The sequence below is a fragment of the Pseudochaenichthys georgianus genome, chromosome 8 (genome assembly GCF_902827115.2).
Source record: "Pseudochaenichthys georgianus chromosome 8, fPseGeo1.2, whole genome shotgun sequence".
Classification (NCBI taxonomy): domain Eukaryota; kingdom Metazoa; phylum Chordata; class Actinopteri; order Perciformes; family Channichthyidae; genus Pseudochaenichthys; species Pseudochaenichthys georgianus.
In genome coordinates this window covers 3,408,364-3,430,300 of record NC_047510.2, presented here as the reverse complement: position 1 = coordinate 3,430,300, position 21,937 = coordinate 3,408,364, and the positions used below count along the sequence as shown (strand labels likewise).

At 43.3% G+C, this 21,937-nt stretch overlaps 1 protein-coding gene across 3 annotated transcripts in view; it reads left to right on the top strand.

Moving 5' to 3' along the window:
• The window catches only part of LOC117450634 (oxysterol-binding protein-related protein 6-like), a 36,081-nt gene extending 19,524 nt beyond the window's left edge, over positions 1-16,557 (top strand). For 2 of the 3 annotated variants that reach the window (XM_034088499.2, XM_034088501.2), the window contains 18 exons: positions 881-1,048; positions 1,991-2,132; positions 2,509-2,627; positions 4,052-4,141; positions 4,228-4,375; positions 4,946-5,079; positions 5,895-5,987; positions 9,142-9,322; positions 9,401-9,472; positions 10,095-10,309; positions 10,392-10,529; positions 10,612-10,675; positions 10,766-10,844; positions 11,459-11,603; positions 11,750-11,900; positions 13,637-13,763; positions 13,850-13,972; positions 15,698-16,557. In XM_034088499.2, the coding sequence (XP_033944390.1) occupies positions 881-1,048; positions 1,991-2,132; positions 2,509-2,627; positions 4,052-4,141; positions 4,228-4,375; positions 4,946-5,079; positions 5,895-5,987; positions 9,142-9,322; positions 9,401-9,472; positions 10,095-10,309; positions 10,392-10,529; positions 10,612-10,675; positions 10,766-10,844; positions 11,459-11,603; positions 11,750-11,900; positions 13,637-13,763; positions 13,850-13,972; positions 15,698-15,809 (2,301 nt within the window). In that variant the 3' untranslated portion in view covers positions 15,810-16,557. The remainder of the gene's footprint in view (positions 1-880; positions 1,049-1,990; positions 2,133-2,508; positions 2,628-4,051; positions 4,142-4,227; positions 4,376-4,945; positions 5,080-5,894; positions 5,988-9,141; positions 9,323-9,400; positions 9,473-10,094; positions 10,310-10,391; positions 10,530-10,611; positions 10,676-10,765; positions 10,845-11,458; positions 11,604-11,749; positions 11,901-13,636; positions 13,764-13,849; positions 13,973-15,697) is intronic. The other variant, XM_034088500.2, reaches the window with a different exon arrangement.
• Positions 16,558-21,937: the final 5,380 nt, after the last annotated feature.

The window sequence follows — 21,937 nt, the reverse complement described above, 5'->3', positions numbered from 1 at the left end:
TCTCTCTTTCTCTGTCTCTCTCGCTCTGTCTCGCTCGCTCACAGAGGCTGTGTGCTCCTCCGTGGCGATGACGGCTTGCGTTAAAAAATTATAATAAACATATTTGTAAAGTGGGGGGACACAGATGGGATTTTGAAAAGTGGGGGGGACATGTTCCCCCTGTCCCCAGTGGGAATTACGCCATGTGTGCGTCAAGTGCAATACACACACACGCACACGCACACACGCACACACACACACACACAAAAAATCTGGCCCTCATCGGTGAGGTCCACATTGCTTTTCTTCCCGACTGCAGCGCTGGTCCCACAAATCAAGCAAGAACGTGATTGGTCGATATTCATTGTGGGGGAGGAGGGGTGTTGGATAGATATAGTTGTAGATAGAGTTCGCTATGATGGTTTCGTTTATGTATAGGGTAGATTCTTTTAATTACATTTCCTTATGTGCATTTTTTACATTTTGGATTTGCTTGGCGAGCTATTTTTAGAACATGCCCCGCGGGCACCGTGTTGGCTACCCCTGCTCTAGGTAGTCAAGCACTATTTGTACAATAAACATAAGTTATACTTCCACGTGATGAAAAATAAATGCAAATAAGACGGAGTATAAAAAAGCGAAATGAGACGAGGAGAAAGGACATTGGGCTTTTTTTTTTATCATTTCAAGTTATTCTCTTGAGTGGAGGGTCTGGCCAAGCTGGTGTAGAGGAATCTCTCTGCTCTGGATGTACAGTTGGAAAATAGACCAGGTTTTATAGAGAAAGGATTATGTTCCCTTTACCAAAGACGTTTAGTTTCTATGGCTTTTTTCTTTATTCTTTTGTTTTGTCATTTTTTCTTTATTCCCTGCATTTTGCTTCTCCTCTCCTCCTGGTTAGGCGAAGAGCCACGACCTCTTCTACATCTGGTTGACGAAGCTGTGTGCACATCGTGTGTTCAGGAAGAACGAGGCGATGAGCGTCCATCATGGCGTCCTCCATGCTCTCTCCTTGGGCCCCAGCACTCTGCCCGCCATGGCTTCTCTCGCCCAGTCCAACACAGCCACGGTCAGAGTCCCACTCAACATGTCACACAGTAAAAACAACAACAACAAACATTTAAATGAAAATAAACAGACTCTATTTTTTAGGGATGCTCCGATCGCTAATTTTGGGGCCGGAATCAGTATCGGCCGATCCGATCGAGTGGGCGGGGCCTATGGGGATCTTCCATTTAAAGTGATGTTTAAAACTCAGTTAATGCTCATTCACTGGCGCTTCCACAAACAACAACCAACATAATTATTACATTGAAATGAAGCACATTGTTCAAGTAACACGGGAGAAATGAGCGGAAGCGCTCTCTTTTCCTCTCCCCCCCTCTCTCTCTCTCTCTCTCTCTCCTGACAGCCCGTCAGTGTTGTCTGATCCAGTAATGAGTGACCCGACAGTGAAGAATACATATATGTATAACTAGTTTAGCTTGTTCCAGAGGTAGATAAACTAGCTAAGTGTGTTAGGTCTAACTCTTAGTGTGTGTGTGTGTGTGTTGCTCCGCTCACCGGTCCGGCGGGCGGAGCTGCAGGATTTCTGCTTCACACACGTTGCATACCGCTATTTTACTTTTTCGGACACCTTAAAATACTGCCAGACTGGTGAAGCCATTTTGGCGAGCTTGTTTTGCCGCACACAGAGAAAAGTGTCATGTATTTTACGTCATGTGATCGGCTCTCCTGATCGGCCTTTATAGAGAGCACCGATCGATAGGCAGAGAGTGAATATCGGCAGATAACGATCGGCGGCCGATTTTTAACCTGGCTTTGTGGTTGATTGTGTTATGGCATCAGCTTTTAATGGATTCCACATAAATATGTTGTATCCTTACCTCTTACTAGCAAATGCCAGCATTACTTATAGTTCTGCCCATGTTGAAAGCTTTCTATTTGCAAAACATACGAAAATAAAATTGCAATTGTTTTAATTTCTGATTTGATACGTTGAATATTCCAGCCTCCTCACTATGCCAGCTCGGCATCAGTTTACCACCAAGAGATGAGAAGCCCCGCCCCCGCTGTGGCCTCTCACCCAGGGGTGACCAGCAAGGTGTCAGCGTGGCTGCAGCAGACCCAAGACATCGACGCCACCTCCAACGGTGAGAGGCAATCTGAGTGAAGCCTCATTTCATCATGTTGAACAGTGACGGGCTCTGTGAGGGATAGGATATATACCTGGCATGTTTGAGCCTTGTGCTCCCTTCACCAACTGCCATCAGTGTAGCATCTTAAAACACATTGTTTTATGCAGTACTGAAAATAAAACTTGCCAAAACGACCAAGGTAAGGTCTAATGTTCCAACATTCTTACTCTTGTTTCTTCGGGAAAACACCTTTTTAAAGCACAGAGAATTAAACATTTGAGAATGCAGCACTCACTAACTCTTAGGGGGCAGACCATTGATGGGAATTGATGCGAAACCTCTTCTGCTGTTTCTGTTAATAACTAGTGACCTTTGACCCTCTTTGTGTCAGACCTGGCTCGCTGTCAGGTGGAGCTGACGGAGCTGGCCCAGCTCATCCAGAGGCTCCACTGGCTGGAAGGAGGCCTGCCCATCACCAACACAGACCTGGAGATGAGAATCAGCATGCAGGTCAGCGCCCTCTACCAACTGCGCCTGTGTGTCATGCCAAAAAAAGACCAGTGGCCTGAGATTATTTGTCTTTTGTTTTAATGCAAGATAATTAGTCAGAGTGCTTTAATACTCCACTGAGATAATGTTGATTTGATTACAATCATGTAACCGTGGATCCCCAGATCCAAATTAATAAGGACTTAATTGGAAATGTGTTCAGTATAGTTAGTAGAGAAAAAATAAAGTTCCCCAAATACACATGAATCTACTGTAGACTAGGGCTGTGCATCTTCACTGGTCTCACGATTCGATTACGATTATCCTGTCAACGATTCAATTCGATATCCCGATGCATCACGATTCATACCAATGCGTTGCATTCTCAATTTTCTATATTACTGCACATGGCTTATTTTTCATAAATGCATACATGCAGTAAATAAATGAGCTCTCTTTTTATTATTTAGCAAGTGCTTCAGAAATCAATAACATAAATGTATTGACATTAATTTATAAACCAAAATAAATGAATTGTATAGGTCTAGCCTCCGTGTGTGAAGTTGTTCCATCCTCAAACACAACAAACTATTGCTTCTAGTCGAGCTGCAGCTTCTAGCCACAGCCTTCTGTTAAGAAAGGACACTGAAGGTCCTGAATGAGGCATCACCCACAGGACTTGAGTCTGAACACAGCAGACAACAGGAGTATTTACAATGGCATATACAAACAAAAATAGTGCATGTGGGTGCACACTCACATTCTCTGTCTTACTGTTACATGAATGTATGAGATTAAATTAGCTTCATTATATCTCAGTGATTAAGTGAATAACAACGTTTCTATCGGGTCACTATCAGCCTGTCACTCATTATTGTCAGGGGGGGCGGGGCTTGGAGGAACGGAGAGGAGACGGTGATCGCGGAAGCTTTTTTCCTCCTGCCTTCACAAACTAGTGAAGTATATATCGTCTGAAAATTGCTAGAGGACATTCATACTCTGCAATCCAAGACTTGATTAAATCCACCAAAAACCTGACATGATTGTAACGCGATTGTTTTTGAAAAACATAAATCCCTGTCTGTGTCTCTGAGCCGCAGCGACACGGAGTGATTCAGAGCGGGTCCTTCTGCTGTTGGTTCTGGACTGGTGGTGTTGTGTTGGTGGATAAAGCAGACTGCTCCGTGTTTGGTGCCGCTGTCACGTCTGTTCCCTGATCTCTGCGTCACCGACCGATTTGATATTAAAGTGACAGAAAAAAAAACGTTATAGTAAAGCCGCGGCCGGAAAATCAGGAAGCAACGTTACTACTCTATAACCGATTATCTTCTGTCACTGCATCGATACCGCATCGCAATGCATCGTAGAAACGATTATTTTCAACACCCCTACTGTAGACCTCGATGTTATTGGAGAGAAGCTGTAACCCTGTTGGTGTGTTCCAGAATCTGTCCCTGGAGAAACCCAAGAGGAAGGTGGGGAAAGGATTTGGTCACTCCAGGACCATGTCCCGCGTCGAAGCCATGGGGGGAATGGTAGGCTGCAATTGAACGCTTTATTTAGTGAGGCCATTCATCTTGTCTTTTAAAATGATACCATTCCTCTTTTTTCTCTTTTTCAGTTCACCTCCAGCCACCTCAGTACCAACGGCAGTGGAGCATCTGTTAAGTCCATCCCAGACTACGTTTACTCTCAGCTGTCCAACCCTCAGGTCTCATCACCCGAGGCCAAGAAGCTCCACCAGGACATCTGCAGCTCCTCTCAGAGAGGTACAGCGCTCTCACTGGGACATTAGTCTGTTCACAATCCACATCAGTATGTCGTGAGAGTTGCTTCATTTACGCATGAAATAAAAATAGATTCAAAATATTTATATGAACAATAATAATGATAATAAGTCGAAGTGCTATAAAAAGAGTATTAAAATCGCATGTAAACAAGTGAAAGTAAGAGTGTACAAAAAATAACAATTTATAGACACGAGATATAACAATATGGCATAAACATAAAAGTTATAGGTTACTACAATATATTATAGTGGTGTTTTTAGTTTTAATAACATGCTAATAATAAGATCAAATAATAATTGTACAGTTCAAAGAGATTCTACTGAATGAGTTATTCATTACAAATGTTCATTTCAACGTAAGTTAATAATACAAGCCAAACATTGTTTATTTGAAATAAGCTCAAAGTGTCTTGTTGGAGTTACTGGAGAAAATTCATTGAAAAAGCCCTAACCTCACACCCACTACCGTCTGCAATAGCACTTTATTAATGGTAGCGTATTTATTCCTGGAAGCATCATATGTGCAATAATTGGACTTTTTGTTTTACAGTGCACACGTCTCTCAAGTCAGTCCATGAGATCCTGACCGTGGAGAGAGAGCGACTGAGGCAGGCCTGGACCGGCCCCGACCTGAGGCACAACACCTCCCAACAGCTCACCACACTGTGCAACACAATGTCTGAGGTAACACTCACACCAGAGGTTGCGTCAAACGAATATTTTCGTTTTTTTTTAACAATGAAGGAAAGATCTGAAAGCAGTCTGTCATTTTGACGGATTAGAACAAACCTAGAACAGTACCAACGTTTCCCCGCAGCGAGGCTCCAGTGTTATGCATGACACACACACACGCGCACGTATGCGCACGCACGCACAGCAGAGCAGAGTTACATGAAAGCAACACTCCAAACCGGTATCTTTGTCCCTGAGGCTGAAGGCAGTCCCTTATCCCTCTGTGATCACTTCCTGACCTTTTAGTCCCTGGTCCGACACTTTGACCCTTGACTATTGGCACTAAATGGTAGTATCGGCCTGCTGACAGACAATGCAGGGCCAGCCCTGGCTGTGCTGCGGAGCTGCAGTGTGAAACTGTGGAGCAGGTTAGGGCTGTTTGTAGGAAGGACAGGCACAGCTTATCACAGGCGCGTCCTTGAGAAACACACCTCAAATCTTTCCGCCACACAAAGACAAACATAACTTGATCGTTGTCGCACACTGAAACCAAAAAGTCTCGTCAGTCAAGTGGCTTAACTCCTGCTGTCAATCTGTGTTGTTCTGTAACCCTTTTCTTATGTGTTGCATGAGGTCTCTTCTAAGCTTCCTGTTGGTTTTCTGTCCGTTCTAAATCTATTAAAAACTGTAGAACAACATCTTCTCTGCTAACAGTTTGACATTAGTTTTGGAGTCTGGGGGACATTCTGCAAATAACTGTGATCCTGTTCCCTCTTCCTGTGTCTGGCCTGGCTGGTATGTGTGTGCATGTCTATGCATGCGTCTAGCTTGACGTACAGTCCCGTCTCACCAAAGTCCACTCCCTTTCCCTGTCCTCTGACTCTTCTGAGGAATCATTCTGCACCGTCCGTCTTGACCAGGTGTGTACTGCATTGTACATTGGTGGTTTTTGTGTCAATTTCATCATCTTGCTGTCGCTCATATGTTCATATTTTCCCATTTTATTCAATACCCTTCAGTTACTTTTGATGAATGATGGTAAATCTAATCAAGTGTTGAATCAGACTTTAGTTCCACCTGGAGTAAATCCACCAGCTACCCAGCAGTCTACAAAGTCATTCAAACTAGCTGCACCTTCACCAGCTTTGAGAACACTTCCATGATCAATCTTTATAAAACATATTGTATATTATCTGGAATTGGCAAATCTGCATAAAGAGTACTATAACTTTTGGTACTTTAAAGTGGACCTATCATGCTATATTTGAATAATATATTGTAGAGCCATACCTATATAAAACATGTCTGTGAAGTAGGGCTGTGCGATTATGGCAAAAATCATAATCACGATTATTTGGGTCAATAATTGATATCACGATTATTTTGACGATTATTCATTGACCATTTATTGAACTTTAAAACAAATAATATTTTACCAATAAACAAGATCAACAAATATGTTGGAGCGCACTTCCAAAACCATACTAAACATATATTATTAATATGATAAATAAAAATAAATTAGACCAAAATAAAGAGGATCTGAAAGGATGGTAGTATTATATGGTGTGCTAAGAGTTTTGAAGACATCGGACCAGAATGTGGTGAGCCTTGGGCAGAGACAGAACATATGGGAATGATTGGCTGGGGATTGTTTGCACCTATTACAAGAGTCCGTTACATTGGGGTCAATCCGAGAAAGCCTCAAGTTAGTGTAGTGAACTTTGTGCACCACTTTACACCAAACCCTTTTTTTTAGTATAAAAAGAAATGCCTTTTTAAAATAGGATGCAAGCAACACTAGTTTCTTAACCTGAATTGATAATAGACAATAATCAATTTAAACCAAACAGATCTTAATGTTTGCATTCTTATACCATTTTGTACAATAATTATAATGAATAAGTTCAAACAAACTAAAACTTACAGCTGATTAATAACGGTATCTAACTTGAGTTTTTATTATATCAAAAACCTGTTGAAAAGCTACTGTTATTTTTACTGTCCCCAAAAGCGCGTCGGCAGCCTCCAGGAATGCTTCTTTCACAACTTCGCCGTCTTTGAAAGACGTCATGTGTTTCGCAAGAACGTGACAGACACGATAAGATGCTCTGGTAGCAGCCTTGCTCTTGTTGTTGGGCCTGGTGAAAATGGACTGCTGTGCATTTAGCTGTCCTTTCAGGCCCCTCCCCTTTTGGAGCGTAGGGCAGAATTAGGAGGGAATTCTGTCTCGTAGCGTTTGTGCACTGTTTTGAAATGCCGCTCCTAAATTACCCTTCTTCGATAAAGCCACGCTCGCATTGCAGATGAGACAGGTGGACTTTGAATTGGAATAGATACAAAAATAATCATCCTCCCACTCAGAGTGAAAATGATATATTTGGGGCTTTTTTGCTTCTGCCATAATTGCGGTCGTGTGTGTGTGTACGGACTGTCACTGCACTGCCCACCAGCCACGCCCCGACACATGGGGTGACGCCGGCCAATCATAAAGCTTTGATGCGTTAAAGTGCATTATTCTGGCACAGGAAGATTATGTTACAGGACATTAACGATAAAACAGAATATTGTTGTTCTATTTTTAGATACATCTCGCGATCGACTGGGAATCTCCCCGCGACCCTTCTTTTTAACGAGTTGCTGCTCTTGTTCTGACATCTTCGCTCGCGCTGAACACTCACAACACATGTCTCTCCCACGTGGCCGGGTGGGCTTTTAGGGAGGGGCGAAAGCACACCCAGCAAAATAATCGTATTTGGTCAATGATGCTGTTTTCATAATCGTCACAAGCCATGCTGGTACCATGCCACGGCAACCTCTCATTCCCCTGATAGGTGGAGAGTTGCCCATATAGGCGGAGCTCCTTGTTTCTGACGTCAGAACCATTTCAAATCTGTATCGGCTCCGTTGCACCCCCGTTTTTAGAGATTTGGGTATGGAGGAAAAGAGAGGGTTGTGTTTTCTGACACACCCGGGACACATATTCATGTATAAAAGACGTACAAAAGTGCATTTTGCATGATAGTCCCCTTTAAGTATATGTTGTTAATACTTTCATACTTTTTCTTGAGTCACATTTTGAATGCAGGAATTTAGAGTATTCATTTTCTGAGGAGGTTCTACTTTTACTTAAAGGTGGGGTAGGTAAGTTTGAGAAACCGGCTCGAGATACACTTTTTGTTATATTCCATGGAATGCTCTTAACGTCCCGATAGCAATGAATATCTGAAGTGCTTTCACAAAAAATACATAAAAGAATCATCTGTGGAAGCCGTAGTACTGTAAAAAGCACGACCAATCATCTGATCCGGCCCGGCTAAAGTAACTGGATGGCCTACCTGCCTGTCAGCCTTCCATCTGTGCACAAACTTACCTCGTGCCCTCATTGGTCATGTGCGCGTTCGTGTGTGTTGGAGGAGGGGCTCTGTGAGGAAGTGGCAGATTTTTTCCGGTTGTGTATTTTCAAATTCTAGCGCACTCGAGCTGGTTTCTCCAAAATGACCTACCCCACCTTTAAGTACAAGATCGGAGTACTTCTCCACCTGTGCACAAACACAACATGCACAGCACTTGCACATTGGAAGCTGCAGTACAAGGAATAGCCACACACACATCATGTTGTCAGTGGCAACGTTTTTAACCGCAATGAAGAAGACAAAAGCTTGCTAAGGTTTTGCAAAAATCTAAAAATGAATAACTTTATCAGAACCCTCAGGGGTGTCACCAATTTGATTCTATATAATATGGGACATTATTTAATATACATTTGATATTTTGGTCATTGAAATCAAAAGTTTGATCAGCAAATCAGGCAGGAGGACGCTGGGAGTTAATATAATAAACAAGCCTTTAGATTCTTTCAAATAGACACTGCTTCAACCATCATTTGTATGGATAAATAAATACCATTCATCTTCTAGTCTAAGACAAAACATATGATCAGCAATGAAATGTGCAAAGGGTACATCCTGAGTTTCTTGCCTAGATGTCTGATGACATTTCAGCAATGGATCAAATAGTTTTTTACATAGAGAATCTAATTTGAGCAACGAACCCCTCTGTGCCCCCCCACAGAGGACGCCCTCATTGAGCCGTCAGTGTCACCGCGCGCCCTCCGTGGCCGAGTCCATGGCCGAGTACTTTGACGCCAGCGAGGTGATCGTGTGTGAGAGCTCTTCAGAGGCCGAGGCTTCAGATGAGTCGGGCCTGAGTGACATCACCACCACCAGCAACTCTGAGCCTGACGAGGGGCACAGTGAGTGGTCGTCTCTGCAGCAGACATTACCAGTGAAAGCACCGCAGAATGATCTGACCTCCTTCTCTCTCTCCTCAGCCACAACCACCCTCAACTACAGGGCCAGTCTGAGCACCGCGGACAACCCCAGCCCAGTGCTCACTAACACTGGTAACTACTCCATTGTGTGTTGTCTCCCGTGTGCTGCTGGGTCACCAAGCTAGGCTGTTTAGGACTGATTCAACATACAAGACGCTGCATCCCTCTGGCACCGTGAGAGGACGGGCTCAGCAGATTTAACTTGCACTGCATATGTTTTCTCATACTTGCATGATAAAAGCAAATCAATCCCTTAACCCAATCATGTCAAAAATTACGCATGTATAAATACATGTACTCAAAATGAAATGATCAAGAAATACCCAAAAAATAAATAATATATATAATATATATCTTATTATAGATGTGCATATGTGGGTGTGTGTGTGTATATATATGTATGTATGCACGTGTCTATTATAAGACCGCTTTCCGTTTAAACGTGTTTTTAATATATCTCTTATAGGCTTAAAGCAATAAATAAAGGAATGATGCCGTTTGTCATCATCTAACCCTAGCTCTGCTTAGACTCATGGGAGATGTGCCTGAGAGCCGTTGTTTCCAAAGTTGAATTTCTTACGACACATTTATGATTACATCATATATTATCCATGCCAGTTCTGTGTATTGATGTCATGTTGTCCCACTGATGAGAAGCTCTTTAGTTGTGCTGACTTGTGTTTCTGTCATGCAGGCCGCCGCACGGTCCTCCCCGCCACAGGAACAGGCAACAGCCACATCGGCATCATGAACATCCTGTACAACAACATCGGGAAGGACCTGTCCAGAATCTCCATGCCGGTGGCTCTCAACGAGCCGCTGTCTCTGCTGCAGAGACTCAGTGAAGAGCTGGAGTACTCGGAGCTGCTGGACATCGCCAACACCATCGATGATCCATACGAGAGGATGGTCAGTTCCTTTCTTCGATTCCTAAACTGCTGGAGGTGACATGCAGGTGAATACATGAATACAAAACAATGCTTGTCCCCAGGTTTACGTGGCAGTGTTCTCCATCTCTGGATACGCCTGGGCGTCCTGGAGGAATCGCTATAAACCCTTCAACCCTGTTCTGGGAGAAACGTACGAGAGTCACAGAGCAGACCGGGGCTTCACATTCCTCAGTGAGCAGGTAACGGCAGAACAAAACACACACATGCTACTAAGATAATATCTGAGATGAGAACGCTCTCTAATGCATGTTGTGTGTTCAGGTCTGCCATCACCCGCCCCTCTCTGCCTGCCACGCAGAGTCAAAGAACTTCACTTTCTGGCAAGGTAGGAGCTTTGTGATCCAAGACCAGCACTGTACCGCCTGTGGTGTAAGGGTGGACTTCCATGTAACACTCTGTTGTCTGTCTAATCAAGATCAAAGATGGAAGAACAAGTTCTGGGGGAAGTCTATGGAGGTCATCTCTTCTGGACTGGTCAATGTCTCCCTGCCCCGGTGAGCCACTGCCTCATTAACAGTCACGCAGCGCAGCCACACTGCAAACGTATACCAGTAAATATAGATTTGTTAGTAATCAAATGTTGTTGCTCTCTTGTCTCTATAGTTTTAAAAAAAGAGACCCCAGAAGAAAACTGAGGGGTTTGAACAAAACTAAAGTTTGCCTAATAAGAAATCCAGCTCATGTATTTTCAAATTCCACCAACAGTCACAGAATCAGTGGTTTAACCCTTCATGTCCTGTCTGCACTCGTTCTTCAATCAAAGGATGGTTTGGGTCTCACTAATGCCAGTAACTTAGTCCCACACACTGGCCCTTTGTATGAATAAAGCATGTCCCAAAGTGGGATCATTTTAACTCATATTATGATGTTATTTATATGTATATCTAACACAATTCCAAGTATTGTAATAGTTTTCAAAGTAAGAAACGTTTCAGTTCTGTGATTATTGAAGAGCTTTCGGAGATGGTTTGATGGTCTGGACAGGTTTTATAATTCACTGTTCCCATCTGCAGGAGATTCTCAGAGCTGGTCATCAACAAACACATTAATGTGTGTGTGTGTGTGTGTGTGTGTGTGTGTGTGTGTGTGTGTGTGTGTGTGTGTGTAGGTACGGTGATCACTATGAATGGAACAAGGTAGTGACATGTATACACAACGTGTTGAGTCAGGAGCGCTGGTTGGAGCACTACGGAGAGGTGGTCATCAAAAACACAAAGGACGACAGCTGCACCTGCAAAATCACCTTTGTCAAGGTACACACACACACACACACACACACACACACACACACACACACACACACACATACACTCTCTCTCATTAAAGTCCATGTTTATCCAGCCACTCTATATTTGTATCCGTTACCGTTACTGTACTTTTGTGTCCTCCCTGATTCCAGTCCCGCTACTGGAGCTCAGACAACAGTAAGAACGAGGTGCAGGGTGTGGTTCTGGACCGGGCCGGAGAGGTGGTGCATCGATTCGGAGGCCAGTGGCACGAAGGCATTTTCTGTGACACCCTGTCCACACCAAAGTGCATCTGGAAGCCGAGTGAGTAGCAGCGCTTCAACTGGGAAAACAGACTCAATATAAAATGTCAGTGCAGAAGAAACCGAAAAGATGAACCTGTATCGCTACATTGGAATAGGAAATACATGGATTGTGTAACAGGCGTCTTTCTCTTCTTCTTTACTCTGTATAAACGCCGTGTTTGGGTCGGAACGATAGACTACTTCTAAGGCGAGACACGGCAGGCAAAAACGTCGTTTTTCATGCACTGGTCAATTTTGACGTTTTGTGCCATTTTGTTTCCCTAACATGTTTTCTTTCAGGCTTTTGGAAGGAAAACGTACAAAATACACATTTAAGTGTTTATTTGACTATAGTTTGTCTATTTGCGTCAGTAGATTTCTCCTAAATTCACCAAAAGTTGGCATTCTAACGTAACATAAAGTGCCGCGAGCGCTGTGTGCACCATGTCAACAGAGATATCGTTGGAAAGCTGTGTCTCTCCTGCACAATCTCATCGGATCCAAATATGGTCATTTCCTTTGTATCAGCAACCAATCGTGAAAGCACAAAGGGGTCTTAAACCAAACAACGAAATCTCATTGGCTGGTGTCAATTTCTGACAACGTGATTCGTTCAGATGCGTCACGTGGTGTACTAAAACACTTCCTGGTTAGCTTTCCGCTAGAAATTGAAATCTCAAAATGGCAAAAATAACGTTCACAGAGAAGACGACATTAATTGTCACTTGCACGAAGCAAGGTTATACAAAAAACAAATGACCCCGAACATGAAATACCTTCACGGAGTGCGTCGAGGCGCAAGCTGTCATCCAGAGAACAGGAGGGTTTAGCTAGCGCCTCACTGCAATCTTTAAAGGTCGTTTTCTCAAAATGAGTTTTTTCTCCTACTCGGAGTTCGAAATTTCAACTTCAGTAGCACGTAGAGACACCAAACCTTCCAGTTATATTCCTATCAATATTATGAAGGCTTTTACAGAAGGGTTTGTTCATATATAATTCATAGCCTGAATTATACAACATTGTATACCTAAAAACATGGCGAAAATTGATATTTTAGGGCTGTTGACAGTATTTTCTGATTTATGGAGTGATACAGAGATATCCAAAATCCCTTCAGTAAAAGCCTTAGATACTAATATGACTACAAAATGAAGCAAGAATTTTGAACCTGGCTATATCCAAAGTTCAGATTTCAATTCCTGAAATGTGTTAAAATATGTGCACATTTAATGAGATAATGGATAATTTGCATATTTAAACATGCTATTTCAGAAAACTTGTAATACAAAAAACAATTTCCTTATTGCAAGTAATTAACTGGAGACATTTCTAGCTGATACCTTTAAGTTAAAAAAATTACCCTATTCACCTGGGGTGTCTCGCCTTAATTAATCATCAATTTAGTGTTTTACATTTGATTACCTTAGGAGGTCCTCCAGTGGCATTTGAACAAATGCAATTGCTGATCACCACTTTCATTGGATTTTGAGTGGTGTAGTGCACTTTGACACCTTGGATGTTCCCGGTCCAAAATGACCGCCATAGGAAATGATTGGGTAATCCTAGATTATATTCTTCCATCAGAAGATCAGATCCGAACACCTACACATCGACCTACAGATCGACAACATTTTAATTTGGGAATACATTTTGAGTTTCTATTCTTTGTACATTATAATAATATATAAGTCTGGAGTCTATATAACATTGTATTTGTATAACCTTTTAATATCCATGATGTGATTTCCTGTTTAGCCGTGCAGCCCGATGACTACGCCCAGTTCTACGGCTTCTCCCGTTACGCCAGAGAGCTGAACGAGCTGACCCCCGAGCTGAAGGCCGCCCTCCCCCCCACAGACACTCGCTTCAGACCAGACCAGAGGTACATGCTGCATTCTAATTTATTCAGACTGAAACATTTGTACTTTTCACAGTCTTTGTTAAGCGGTTGTTTAAACTCTCCCTCAGGCTGCTGGAGGAGGGGAAGGTAGCAGAAGCAGATAAAAAGAAGGATGAGGTGGAGGAGAAGCAGAGGGAGAGGAGGAAGGAGATGACCAAGACGGGGGAGGAGCACGTCTCCAGGTTCTTCAGGTGAGGAGATCCACTCTTTCTACAACCAAATGCGTCTCGTAGGACACTTTCAGTCCCTTGTCAAAATATGACATTTCACAAAAAAAATTTCAGAGTTTAAATTGTAAGTAAAACTGTGTACTATGATGGTGTGTTATAATAAAGTGTAGAAATTGTAAGAATTAGACTGGTTGCCTGGCAACCTCAGGGTGGTGACATGATTTTCAGGAAGTTACTGACCAAAAAATAGTCGAACATAACTTCTGAAGCCGCTTTTATTTCTTCTCCTCAGTTTCTGTGTAGATTTAACAAATGAGAATGAATGTGTGGTTGACTTTAAGACGTGCTGCTCGGTGGAGACTGTTAGCATTGGCCAGGCTAACTGTCTCACTTGTTCCCAGTGATCATTTCCCGGAAAAAATATTTAGTACTTTTACTTAAGGCGAGACACCCCAGGTGAATAGGGTACTTTTTTAACTTAAAGGTATCAGCTAGACATTTCTCCAGTTAATTACTTACAATTAGGCAATTGTCTTTTGTATTACAAGTTTTCTGAAATAGCATGTTTAAGTATGCAAATTATCCATTATCTCATTAAATATGCACATATTTTAACACATTTCAGGAATCGAAATCTGAACTTTGGATATAGCCAGATTCAAAATTATTGCTTCATTTTGTAGTCATATTAGTATCTAAGGCTTTTACTGAAGGGATTTTGGATATCTCTGTATCACTCCATAAATCAGAAAATACTGTCAACAGCCCTAAAATATCCATTTCCGCCATGTTTTTAAGTATACAATGTTGTATAATTCAGGCTATGAATGATGTATGAACAAACCCTTCTATAAAAGCCTTCATAATATTGATAGAAATATAACTGGAAGGTTTGGTGTCTCTACGTGCTACTGAAGTTGAAATTTTGAACTCAGAGTAGGAGAAAAAACTCATTTTGAGAAAACGACCTTTAAAGATTGCAGTGAGGCGCTAGCTAGACCCTCCTGTTCTCTGGATGACAGCTTGCGCCTCGACGCACTCCGTGAAGGTATTTCATGTTCGGGGTCATTTTTTTTTGTATAACCTTGCTTCGTGCAAGTGACAACTGTTGTCGTCTTCTCTGTGAACGCTTTTTTCGCCGTTCTTTTAGCATTTTGAGATTTCAATTTCTAGCGGAAAGATAACCAGGAAGTGTTTTAGCACACCACGTGACGCATCTGAACGAATCACGTTGTCAGAAATTGACACCAGCCAATGAGATTTTGTTTCTTGGTTTAAGACCCCTTTGTGCTTTCACGATTGTTTGCTGATACAAAGGAAATGACCATATTTGGATCCGATGAGATTGTGCAGGAGAGACACAGCTTTCCAACGATATCTCTGTTGACATGGTGCACACAGCGCTCGCGGCACTTTATGTTACGTTAGAATGCCAACTTTTGGTGAATTTAGGAGAAATCTACTGACGCAAATAGACAAACTATAGTCAAATAAACACTTAAATGTGTATTTTGTACGTTTTCCTTCCAAAAGCCTGAAAGAAAACATGTTATAGAATCAAAATAGCACAAAATCTCAAAATTGACCAGTACTTGAAAAACGATGTTTTTGCGAGTACTTTGTCCCCCACTGGCTAACCGGCTGCTAGTTGTGTGTATTTAGCATTAAAACATTAAAGTATGAACTATTCCTCTTTATAAATGTTGAATATTAAGTGAAAGCATTTTTTTTCTTGTCATCTTTCAGGAAAACTGTGGACGAGGCGGGCAGAGAGGTGTGGCTTAGCAATGACACCTACTGGAAGCTGCGGCAAGAGCCCGGCTTCGCCTACACCGACAACCTGGACCTTTGGTCCTGAACACTGAGGGCATGAAGAGCGGTAAACATGATGAATGTATCCATGTTAGTATACATGAATGTTAACCTCTTAGAGAAGATGTAAAGATCCAGAGGCCTGCTGCTACCATGAGACGTAGAGAATTCATGATCAAAAAGCTCATCTTAACTTTATATCTGTTTTTTTAAGCTTTTTACCGAGGCCCTTCGAAAAGAGGATTGAAGCCTCTGTGTATGTAAAGTGTTTTGTATCATATTGTTGGGACCAATATCAGATATTAATTTGTTAGTTTAAAAATGTCTATTTTAAGTAAGGCTCATTATGATAGTTGTGATGGGTAATGAATACTGGCAGAAGCTTGCTTCCTGCGGGGGGGCCCAGGACCCGGGCCATCAGGTCCTGTTGGGGTGTATTACAGGTGAACTGGTGCTGTCCTGCTCCCTTGTCTGTGGGTCTTATTCTTTAAACGTGTGTCCATTTGCAAAATCTGGGGGTTTTTAAATGTTCTGATGTGAACACATTGGTGATGCGTCGTCCTCCTCCTGATTGGGTCTGTCCGTCCTGGCAGCCTGTCCTCTCGTCTGTATGATTTGTTAATGTCCGAAATGAGCTGACGGGCGAGGGTTTTACCTTCTGTGCCTGGCGCTCTGTTGAGGCAGTGAAGTGTTTTTATTGACGTTTCAACAATGGATTTTAATAAGGAAAAGAGACTACTGTTAAACCCAGTGAACGTGTTTTCTTAATGCTTTTGTTTCAAATAAAAGGTACCAAAATTAACTGTTTCCCTCATTTTTAACTTTAACAGTTTTTGAGTCTATAAGATTTCTAAACAAGTCCTTTTGAATATGTGATGTGACCAAAGAATCATTACATTACATGTTAGACGCTTTTTATGGAATGCCATTTAAGCCAAAATTAAATAAATACATAAACAATTAAATAAATATATATATATAAATATGCCTATGAAATAAATTCTGAAATAAATAAATGAGGCAATCAATATGTATACATGTACATTTAAATACACTTTTATTTCATAATGACTCATTTATTTCAAGAGACTTTTATTTCATAATGACACGTTTATTTATTTCAGGGGACTTTTATTTCATAATGCCACATTTCCATTTATTATATGCAAATGAACGGGGCGTGGTTAGCTCACAGATCCAGACCAAAGCAACAGCACCACAACACTGACTCATGCAGCTTTCACACCAGTGCTTTTCCCTTTCTAGCTCCGTGCTAGAGCTTTTCTGGTTCAGCTCCGGTTTCCCTTTTATGCTCCCGTTTTGTTCACTCCGCCCAGAGCCCGACTGGTGCTGCTGTGTCATGACGTCACTGTTTACATCGCTGATTTGCTCACAACAATAACAACAATGGGGCACTGCGTTGGGTCGATGATCGTGTTGCTTTTAATCACACGAAGCCAGATTAAATTAAATAACGACTTCTCCAACCTTATGCTTTGCTCCAGAGTGCCGTGGTTCTTTGTTTATTAATGTGTTTCTGCGGCATTTACCGACCGCTGCAGTGCTGGCTGCTCTTCCACGGGAGTCTATTCTCCCGTTAGCTCCCGGCGAGCTCCCGGTGAGCTCACACTGCAGCGGCCGCTCTAAAGTATTCACTGTCCGACTCACACAAGCAGCTGATGCATATCCCCAGTTCCCCTTAGCCTAAGTCAGGGGTACTCAAATACAAATCTTAAAGGTCCAAAATAAATGTTTCAATAAGACAAAGGTCCGTTTATTACGGTCATTCAAACTTTTAAACAATTGCAACAAGATTCTTAACACGAGGTTGCAAAAACAAAAATAATCTGTATGCAGCAGTTTTCATTGTGTCTGTGCTTGACCCCTCAGAGTCGCAGTGTAAGAGCTGCACAGTTGTGAATAAAGGCAGCTGCACCCTCTTTCATTCAGCATTCCCATTATTGCTTTATAAATGTCTTCCCCCTTGTGTGTCCACTGAGGTTCGTCAGGCCCAACACATCTTCAACAAACTCCCCCTTTGCCTCATGATAAAAACTCACAAACACCAGCAACTGAGCATTGTCAGCGGTGTCAGTGGACTCACCCACAGCTAAGGAAATGCACTGTGCATTTTTTATGCCATCACAAAGCTGATGAATCAAATCACCAGCCAGTATTTATGTTCTTCTGGTTGCTGTGGAATCTGAGAGGGGGATTTGCTTGAGTTATTTCCTCTTTTTGTTTGCCTTCAACATGGTCTCCATCACTTCAGTCATGCATTCTTTTATACTTCAGTTATTATTCAGTGAAAAGTCCTTACCTACTGGCCTAGTTAAATCAAAGTGGTTACTTTTTTTTTGGCTGGGCAGTGTAGTTTTACACACCGTCTTATTTGACTTTCTCAGGACTTAAAACTGTTTTTTGGGGGCAGACCCCCTCAAAGAAACAAATATATTTACACACGTAAGGTCATCATCTTAATAGTTTTGTATGCTCATCCGTGAGCAGAGCATCAAGTTGACGTGTATTACAGCTGAATGCGGGGATTACCATCTTGTTCAGCAAAACGCCTCACAAACGTATGAAGATCGAAAGCTTTAGTGCGTTTTGATTGAGTGCAGCCAAACTGACAGTCTCTTCTCTGTCAGTGTAGACCGCAAATACCTCATTCCTTCAGTGCTTGGGTCCGAATGCTTCTCGTTTTGCGCCGTCCAGTTCAAATGAAATCGCCGTCAATCATATGTCCACGCTCGCGCCAGGACCGGGGAAGGGGTTACATGACGTGCATCTTGTGCTGCATTCACTTGCACTCGGACATTAGAGACTTTCTCTCATAAATGTCCGATGAGCCACAACTTTTCTTTCAAAACAAAGCTGCCAACTGGGGTGGCAGCTGGGGTGGCAAGGGCGGCCATGTTGGCGCACCCATCATCCACGGCTCCTATCTCCATTACCACAGACGCATCGGACCACGCCGTTGGTGTGGTGCACGAGCAGTGGGTGGAGGGCGCTTGGCAGCCACTCGCATTTTTCAGCCGTCAGCTGACGCCCAGGGAACGCAGGTACAGCGCTTTTGACCGAGAGCTCCTTGGACTCTAGCTGGCCGTGCGGCACTTCTGTTTTTAGCTGGAAGGCCGTGAATTTACGGCGTTTGTCGACCACAAGCCGCTCACGTTCGGCATGTCAAAGGTGGCAGAGCCTTGGTCTGCACGTCAGCAGCGACAGCTGTCTTACATCTCGGAGTTCACCACAGACATTAAGCACGTGGCTGGCAAGTCGAACCTGGTCGCAGATTGCCTCTCCAGGGTCGTCATCGGGGCCGTCCAGTTAGGCCCTGAAGGAGGACAGCTTGAGGCTGCGCTTGGAAGACGTGGTTTTCGGTGACGCAGGCGTTACTCTCCTGTGAGACGTCTCCACAGGTCTGCTGCGGCCAGTTGTTCCCGCCATTTGGAGGCGCTCTGTTTTTGAGGCGGTGCACGGCCTGTCTCACCCCGGCGTTAAGCCTTCGGTGCGCTTGGTGGCCGCGAAGTTCGTCTGGCAGGGACTAAAAAAGGACGTGAGGACTTGGGCTGGTGAGTGCGTGGCTTGTCAGCGCGCTAAGGTGCATCGCCACACGAAAGCCCCTTTGGAACGTTTCATGGTGCCGGAGAGGAGGTTTGACCACGTCAACATCGACCTGGTGGGTCCATTGCCCTCCTCTCAGGGTTTTTCCTACCTCCTCACCATGGTGGACAGGACAGAGGCTGTTCCTCTCGTGTCGACGTCGGCGTGGGTGTGATGCTTTGGCACTCCGTCGGACATTTCCTCAGACCGGGGTTCGCAGTTCACGTCTGAGCTCTGGAATGCCGTGGCGTGTGGTCTGGGGGTTAAGCTTCACAGGACAACCGCTTATCACCCTCAGGCTAACGGCCTCTGTGAACGTTTCCACCGCTCCATGAAGGCAGCACTCAAAGCCGGCCTGAAGGACGGCAATTTGGTCGACAAGCTGCCTTGGGTAATGCTGGGCCTGCGGACCGCGCCCAAGGAAGATCTGCAGTGTTCCACGGCCGAGATGGTCTATGGTCAGCCGCTGAGGGTTCCAGGGGATTTCCTCCCTAACACATCGGTTCCCTGGTCGGCGTCGGCGCAGCGGGTTTGCCTGCAGGACGCCGCCAAGGTTTTTGCTCCGATTCCCACTGCTCAACATGGTACTCAGGTGTCCAGGGTTCCCGCGGATCTCCGCTCGGCTGAGCACGTCTTCATACGGCACGATGCGCATACGGTGGACCTTTCTGAGTTTTGGAGCACGGGGACAAATACCTTGTGGTCGACCTAGGTGGTAAGGCCGAGCACGTCTCTGTGGACCGGGTGAAAGCGGCCCGTTTGGGTCAGCCGGTGGTGCTGGCACGACCTCCGCGACGGGAGCGCCCTCCGGCCTTGATCCCTGTCACTGAGTTGAGACCCGTTGTTCCGGTCTCGCCTCTTCCGGAGGCCACACAGGCAGAGGTCGTTTTTCCGACTCCCGTGCTCAGGAGTCGTGGGGAGCGTCCTGTCGTTCCGCCCCGCCACGCTGACTTGGTTTATGGGTGAATTTTGGGGGGGCTTGTGTGGTGACACATTATTAGTACATAATTCACCGTGTGATTAGTGTGTTAGGATTAGGACCCGTTAGTGAGGGTACCGGGGTTTGTTGTCATTCATGCTAGCTTATCATACAGAGCAGCACATGTACTTACCTCTTGTCAATTAATAGATAATAAAGTGTGGAAGTCCATTCTGAATTCACCACCTCTGACTCCCGTTCATCGGCTCTACAATACAAACGAATTGGGACACAACCCACATGTTTATATTATAGTTAATATACTAATATACAACTGTGTGCGCCTCCTCCGGGGTGCTAACATTAAACATAAACTTTATCCTTTACTTTCCCCATCTTTATATGTGGATTAAACTCCGCTCCTTTTCGCCGTCACGTTGTTTCCATAGCAACAACTTCCTGTCAACAGCGTAAACTCGCCTTCAAAATAAAAGCAGCTAAATAACACAGGAAGTTAACCTAAATTATTTAAGACATATTTACAACTGCAACGAAAGTAACAAAAACAATGTAATATCCTTTTCAGTTTCACAGAACACAAATTGGGTTATTTACAATCGTTATGTAACTCTTTTATTGCACTAGGTAACAGCAACAATAGGTTGTAGCATTCAAACCTGCTCATGGACTTGCAGTGGTCCTCGCTTTTTTTGTCTCTCCAACGAGTTACGCAGGTGCTTCCAGTCTACATATCCATCCCTCGTAAATGCACCTTCAGCTCCTGGGCTGGGGAAATGTCTGCACATTGTACAGAAAAGCGCGTTCTTGCAGGCAGCTCTCTGCCTCTCTCACGTTACTATGGTGCGCGCCGAAACCAACAAACAGTTTTTACCGTAAATTAGTTGGGTTCAGAGGATAAAACATATACAACATTAATTCAACACGATATTTGTTCACTTGAATTTCACTTTGAATGCTTGGATATTCTCAATGAGTGAATACATTTTTTTATAATAATTTTAAAATTTTAAATTACACCAACGCTTTCTCAGGGTGGGCCAATGAGTTAACTGGGTGGCCCACCCAGGCCCTATGGTGGCTACGCCACTGCTATAAACAGAGGTCATATAAGTATATATATTGTACTAGAGAAAAAGTAGAAGTACTCAGATATTGTACTAGAGAAAAAGTAGAAGTACTCAGATATTGTGCTGGAGTAAAAGTAGAAGTATTCAGATATTGTACTTGAGTAAAAGTAGAAGTAGCCTACTCAGATCTTGTACTGGAGTAAAAGTAGAAGTACTCAGATCTTGCACTTGAGTAAAAGTAGAAGTACCAGAGTGTAGGATTACTCTGTTACAAGTATAAGACCTGCATTCAAAATGTTCCTCAAGTAAAAGTAGAAAAGTATTCTCATCAAAATATAGTGAAAGTAGCGACAGTAAAAATAGTCATTGTGCAGATTGGTCCATTTCAGAATAATATATAGATATGTTTTATAAAGATTGATCATGAAAGTGTTCTCAAAGCTGGTGAAGGTGCAGCTAGTTTGAATGACTTTGTAGACTGCAGGGTAGCTGGTGGATTTACTCCAGGTGGAACTAAAGTCTGATTCAACACTTGATTATATTTCACATCATTCATCCACATCT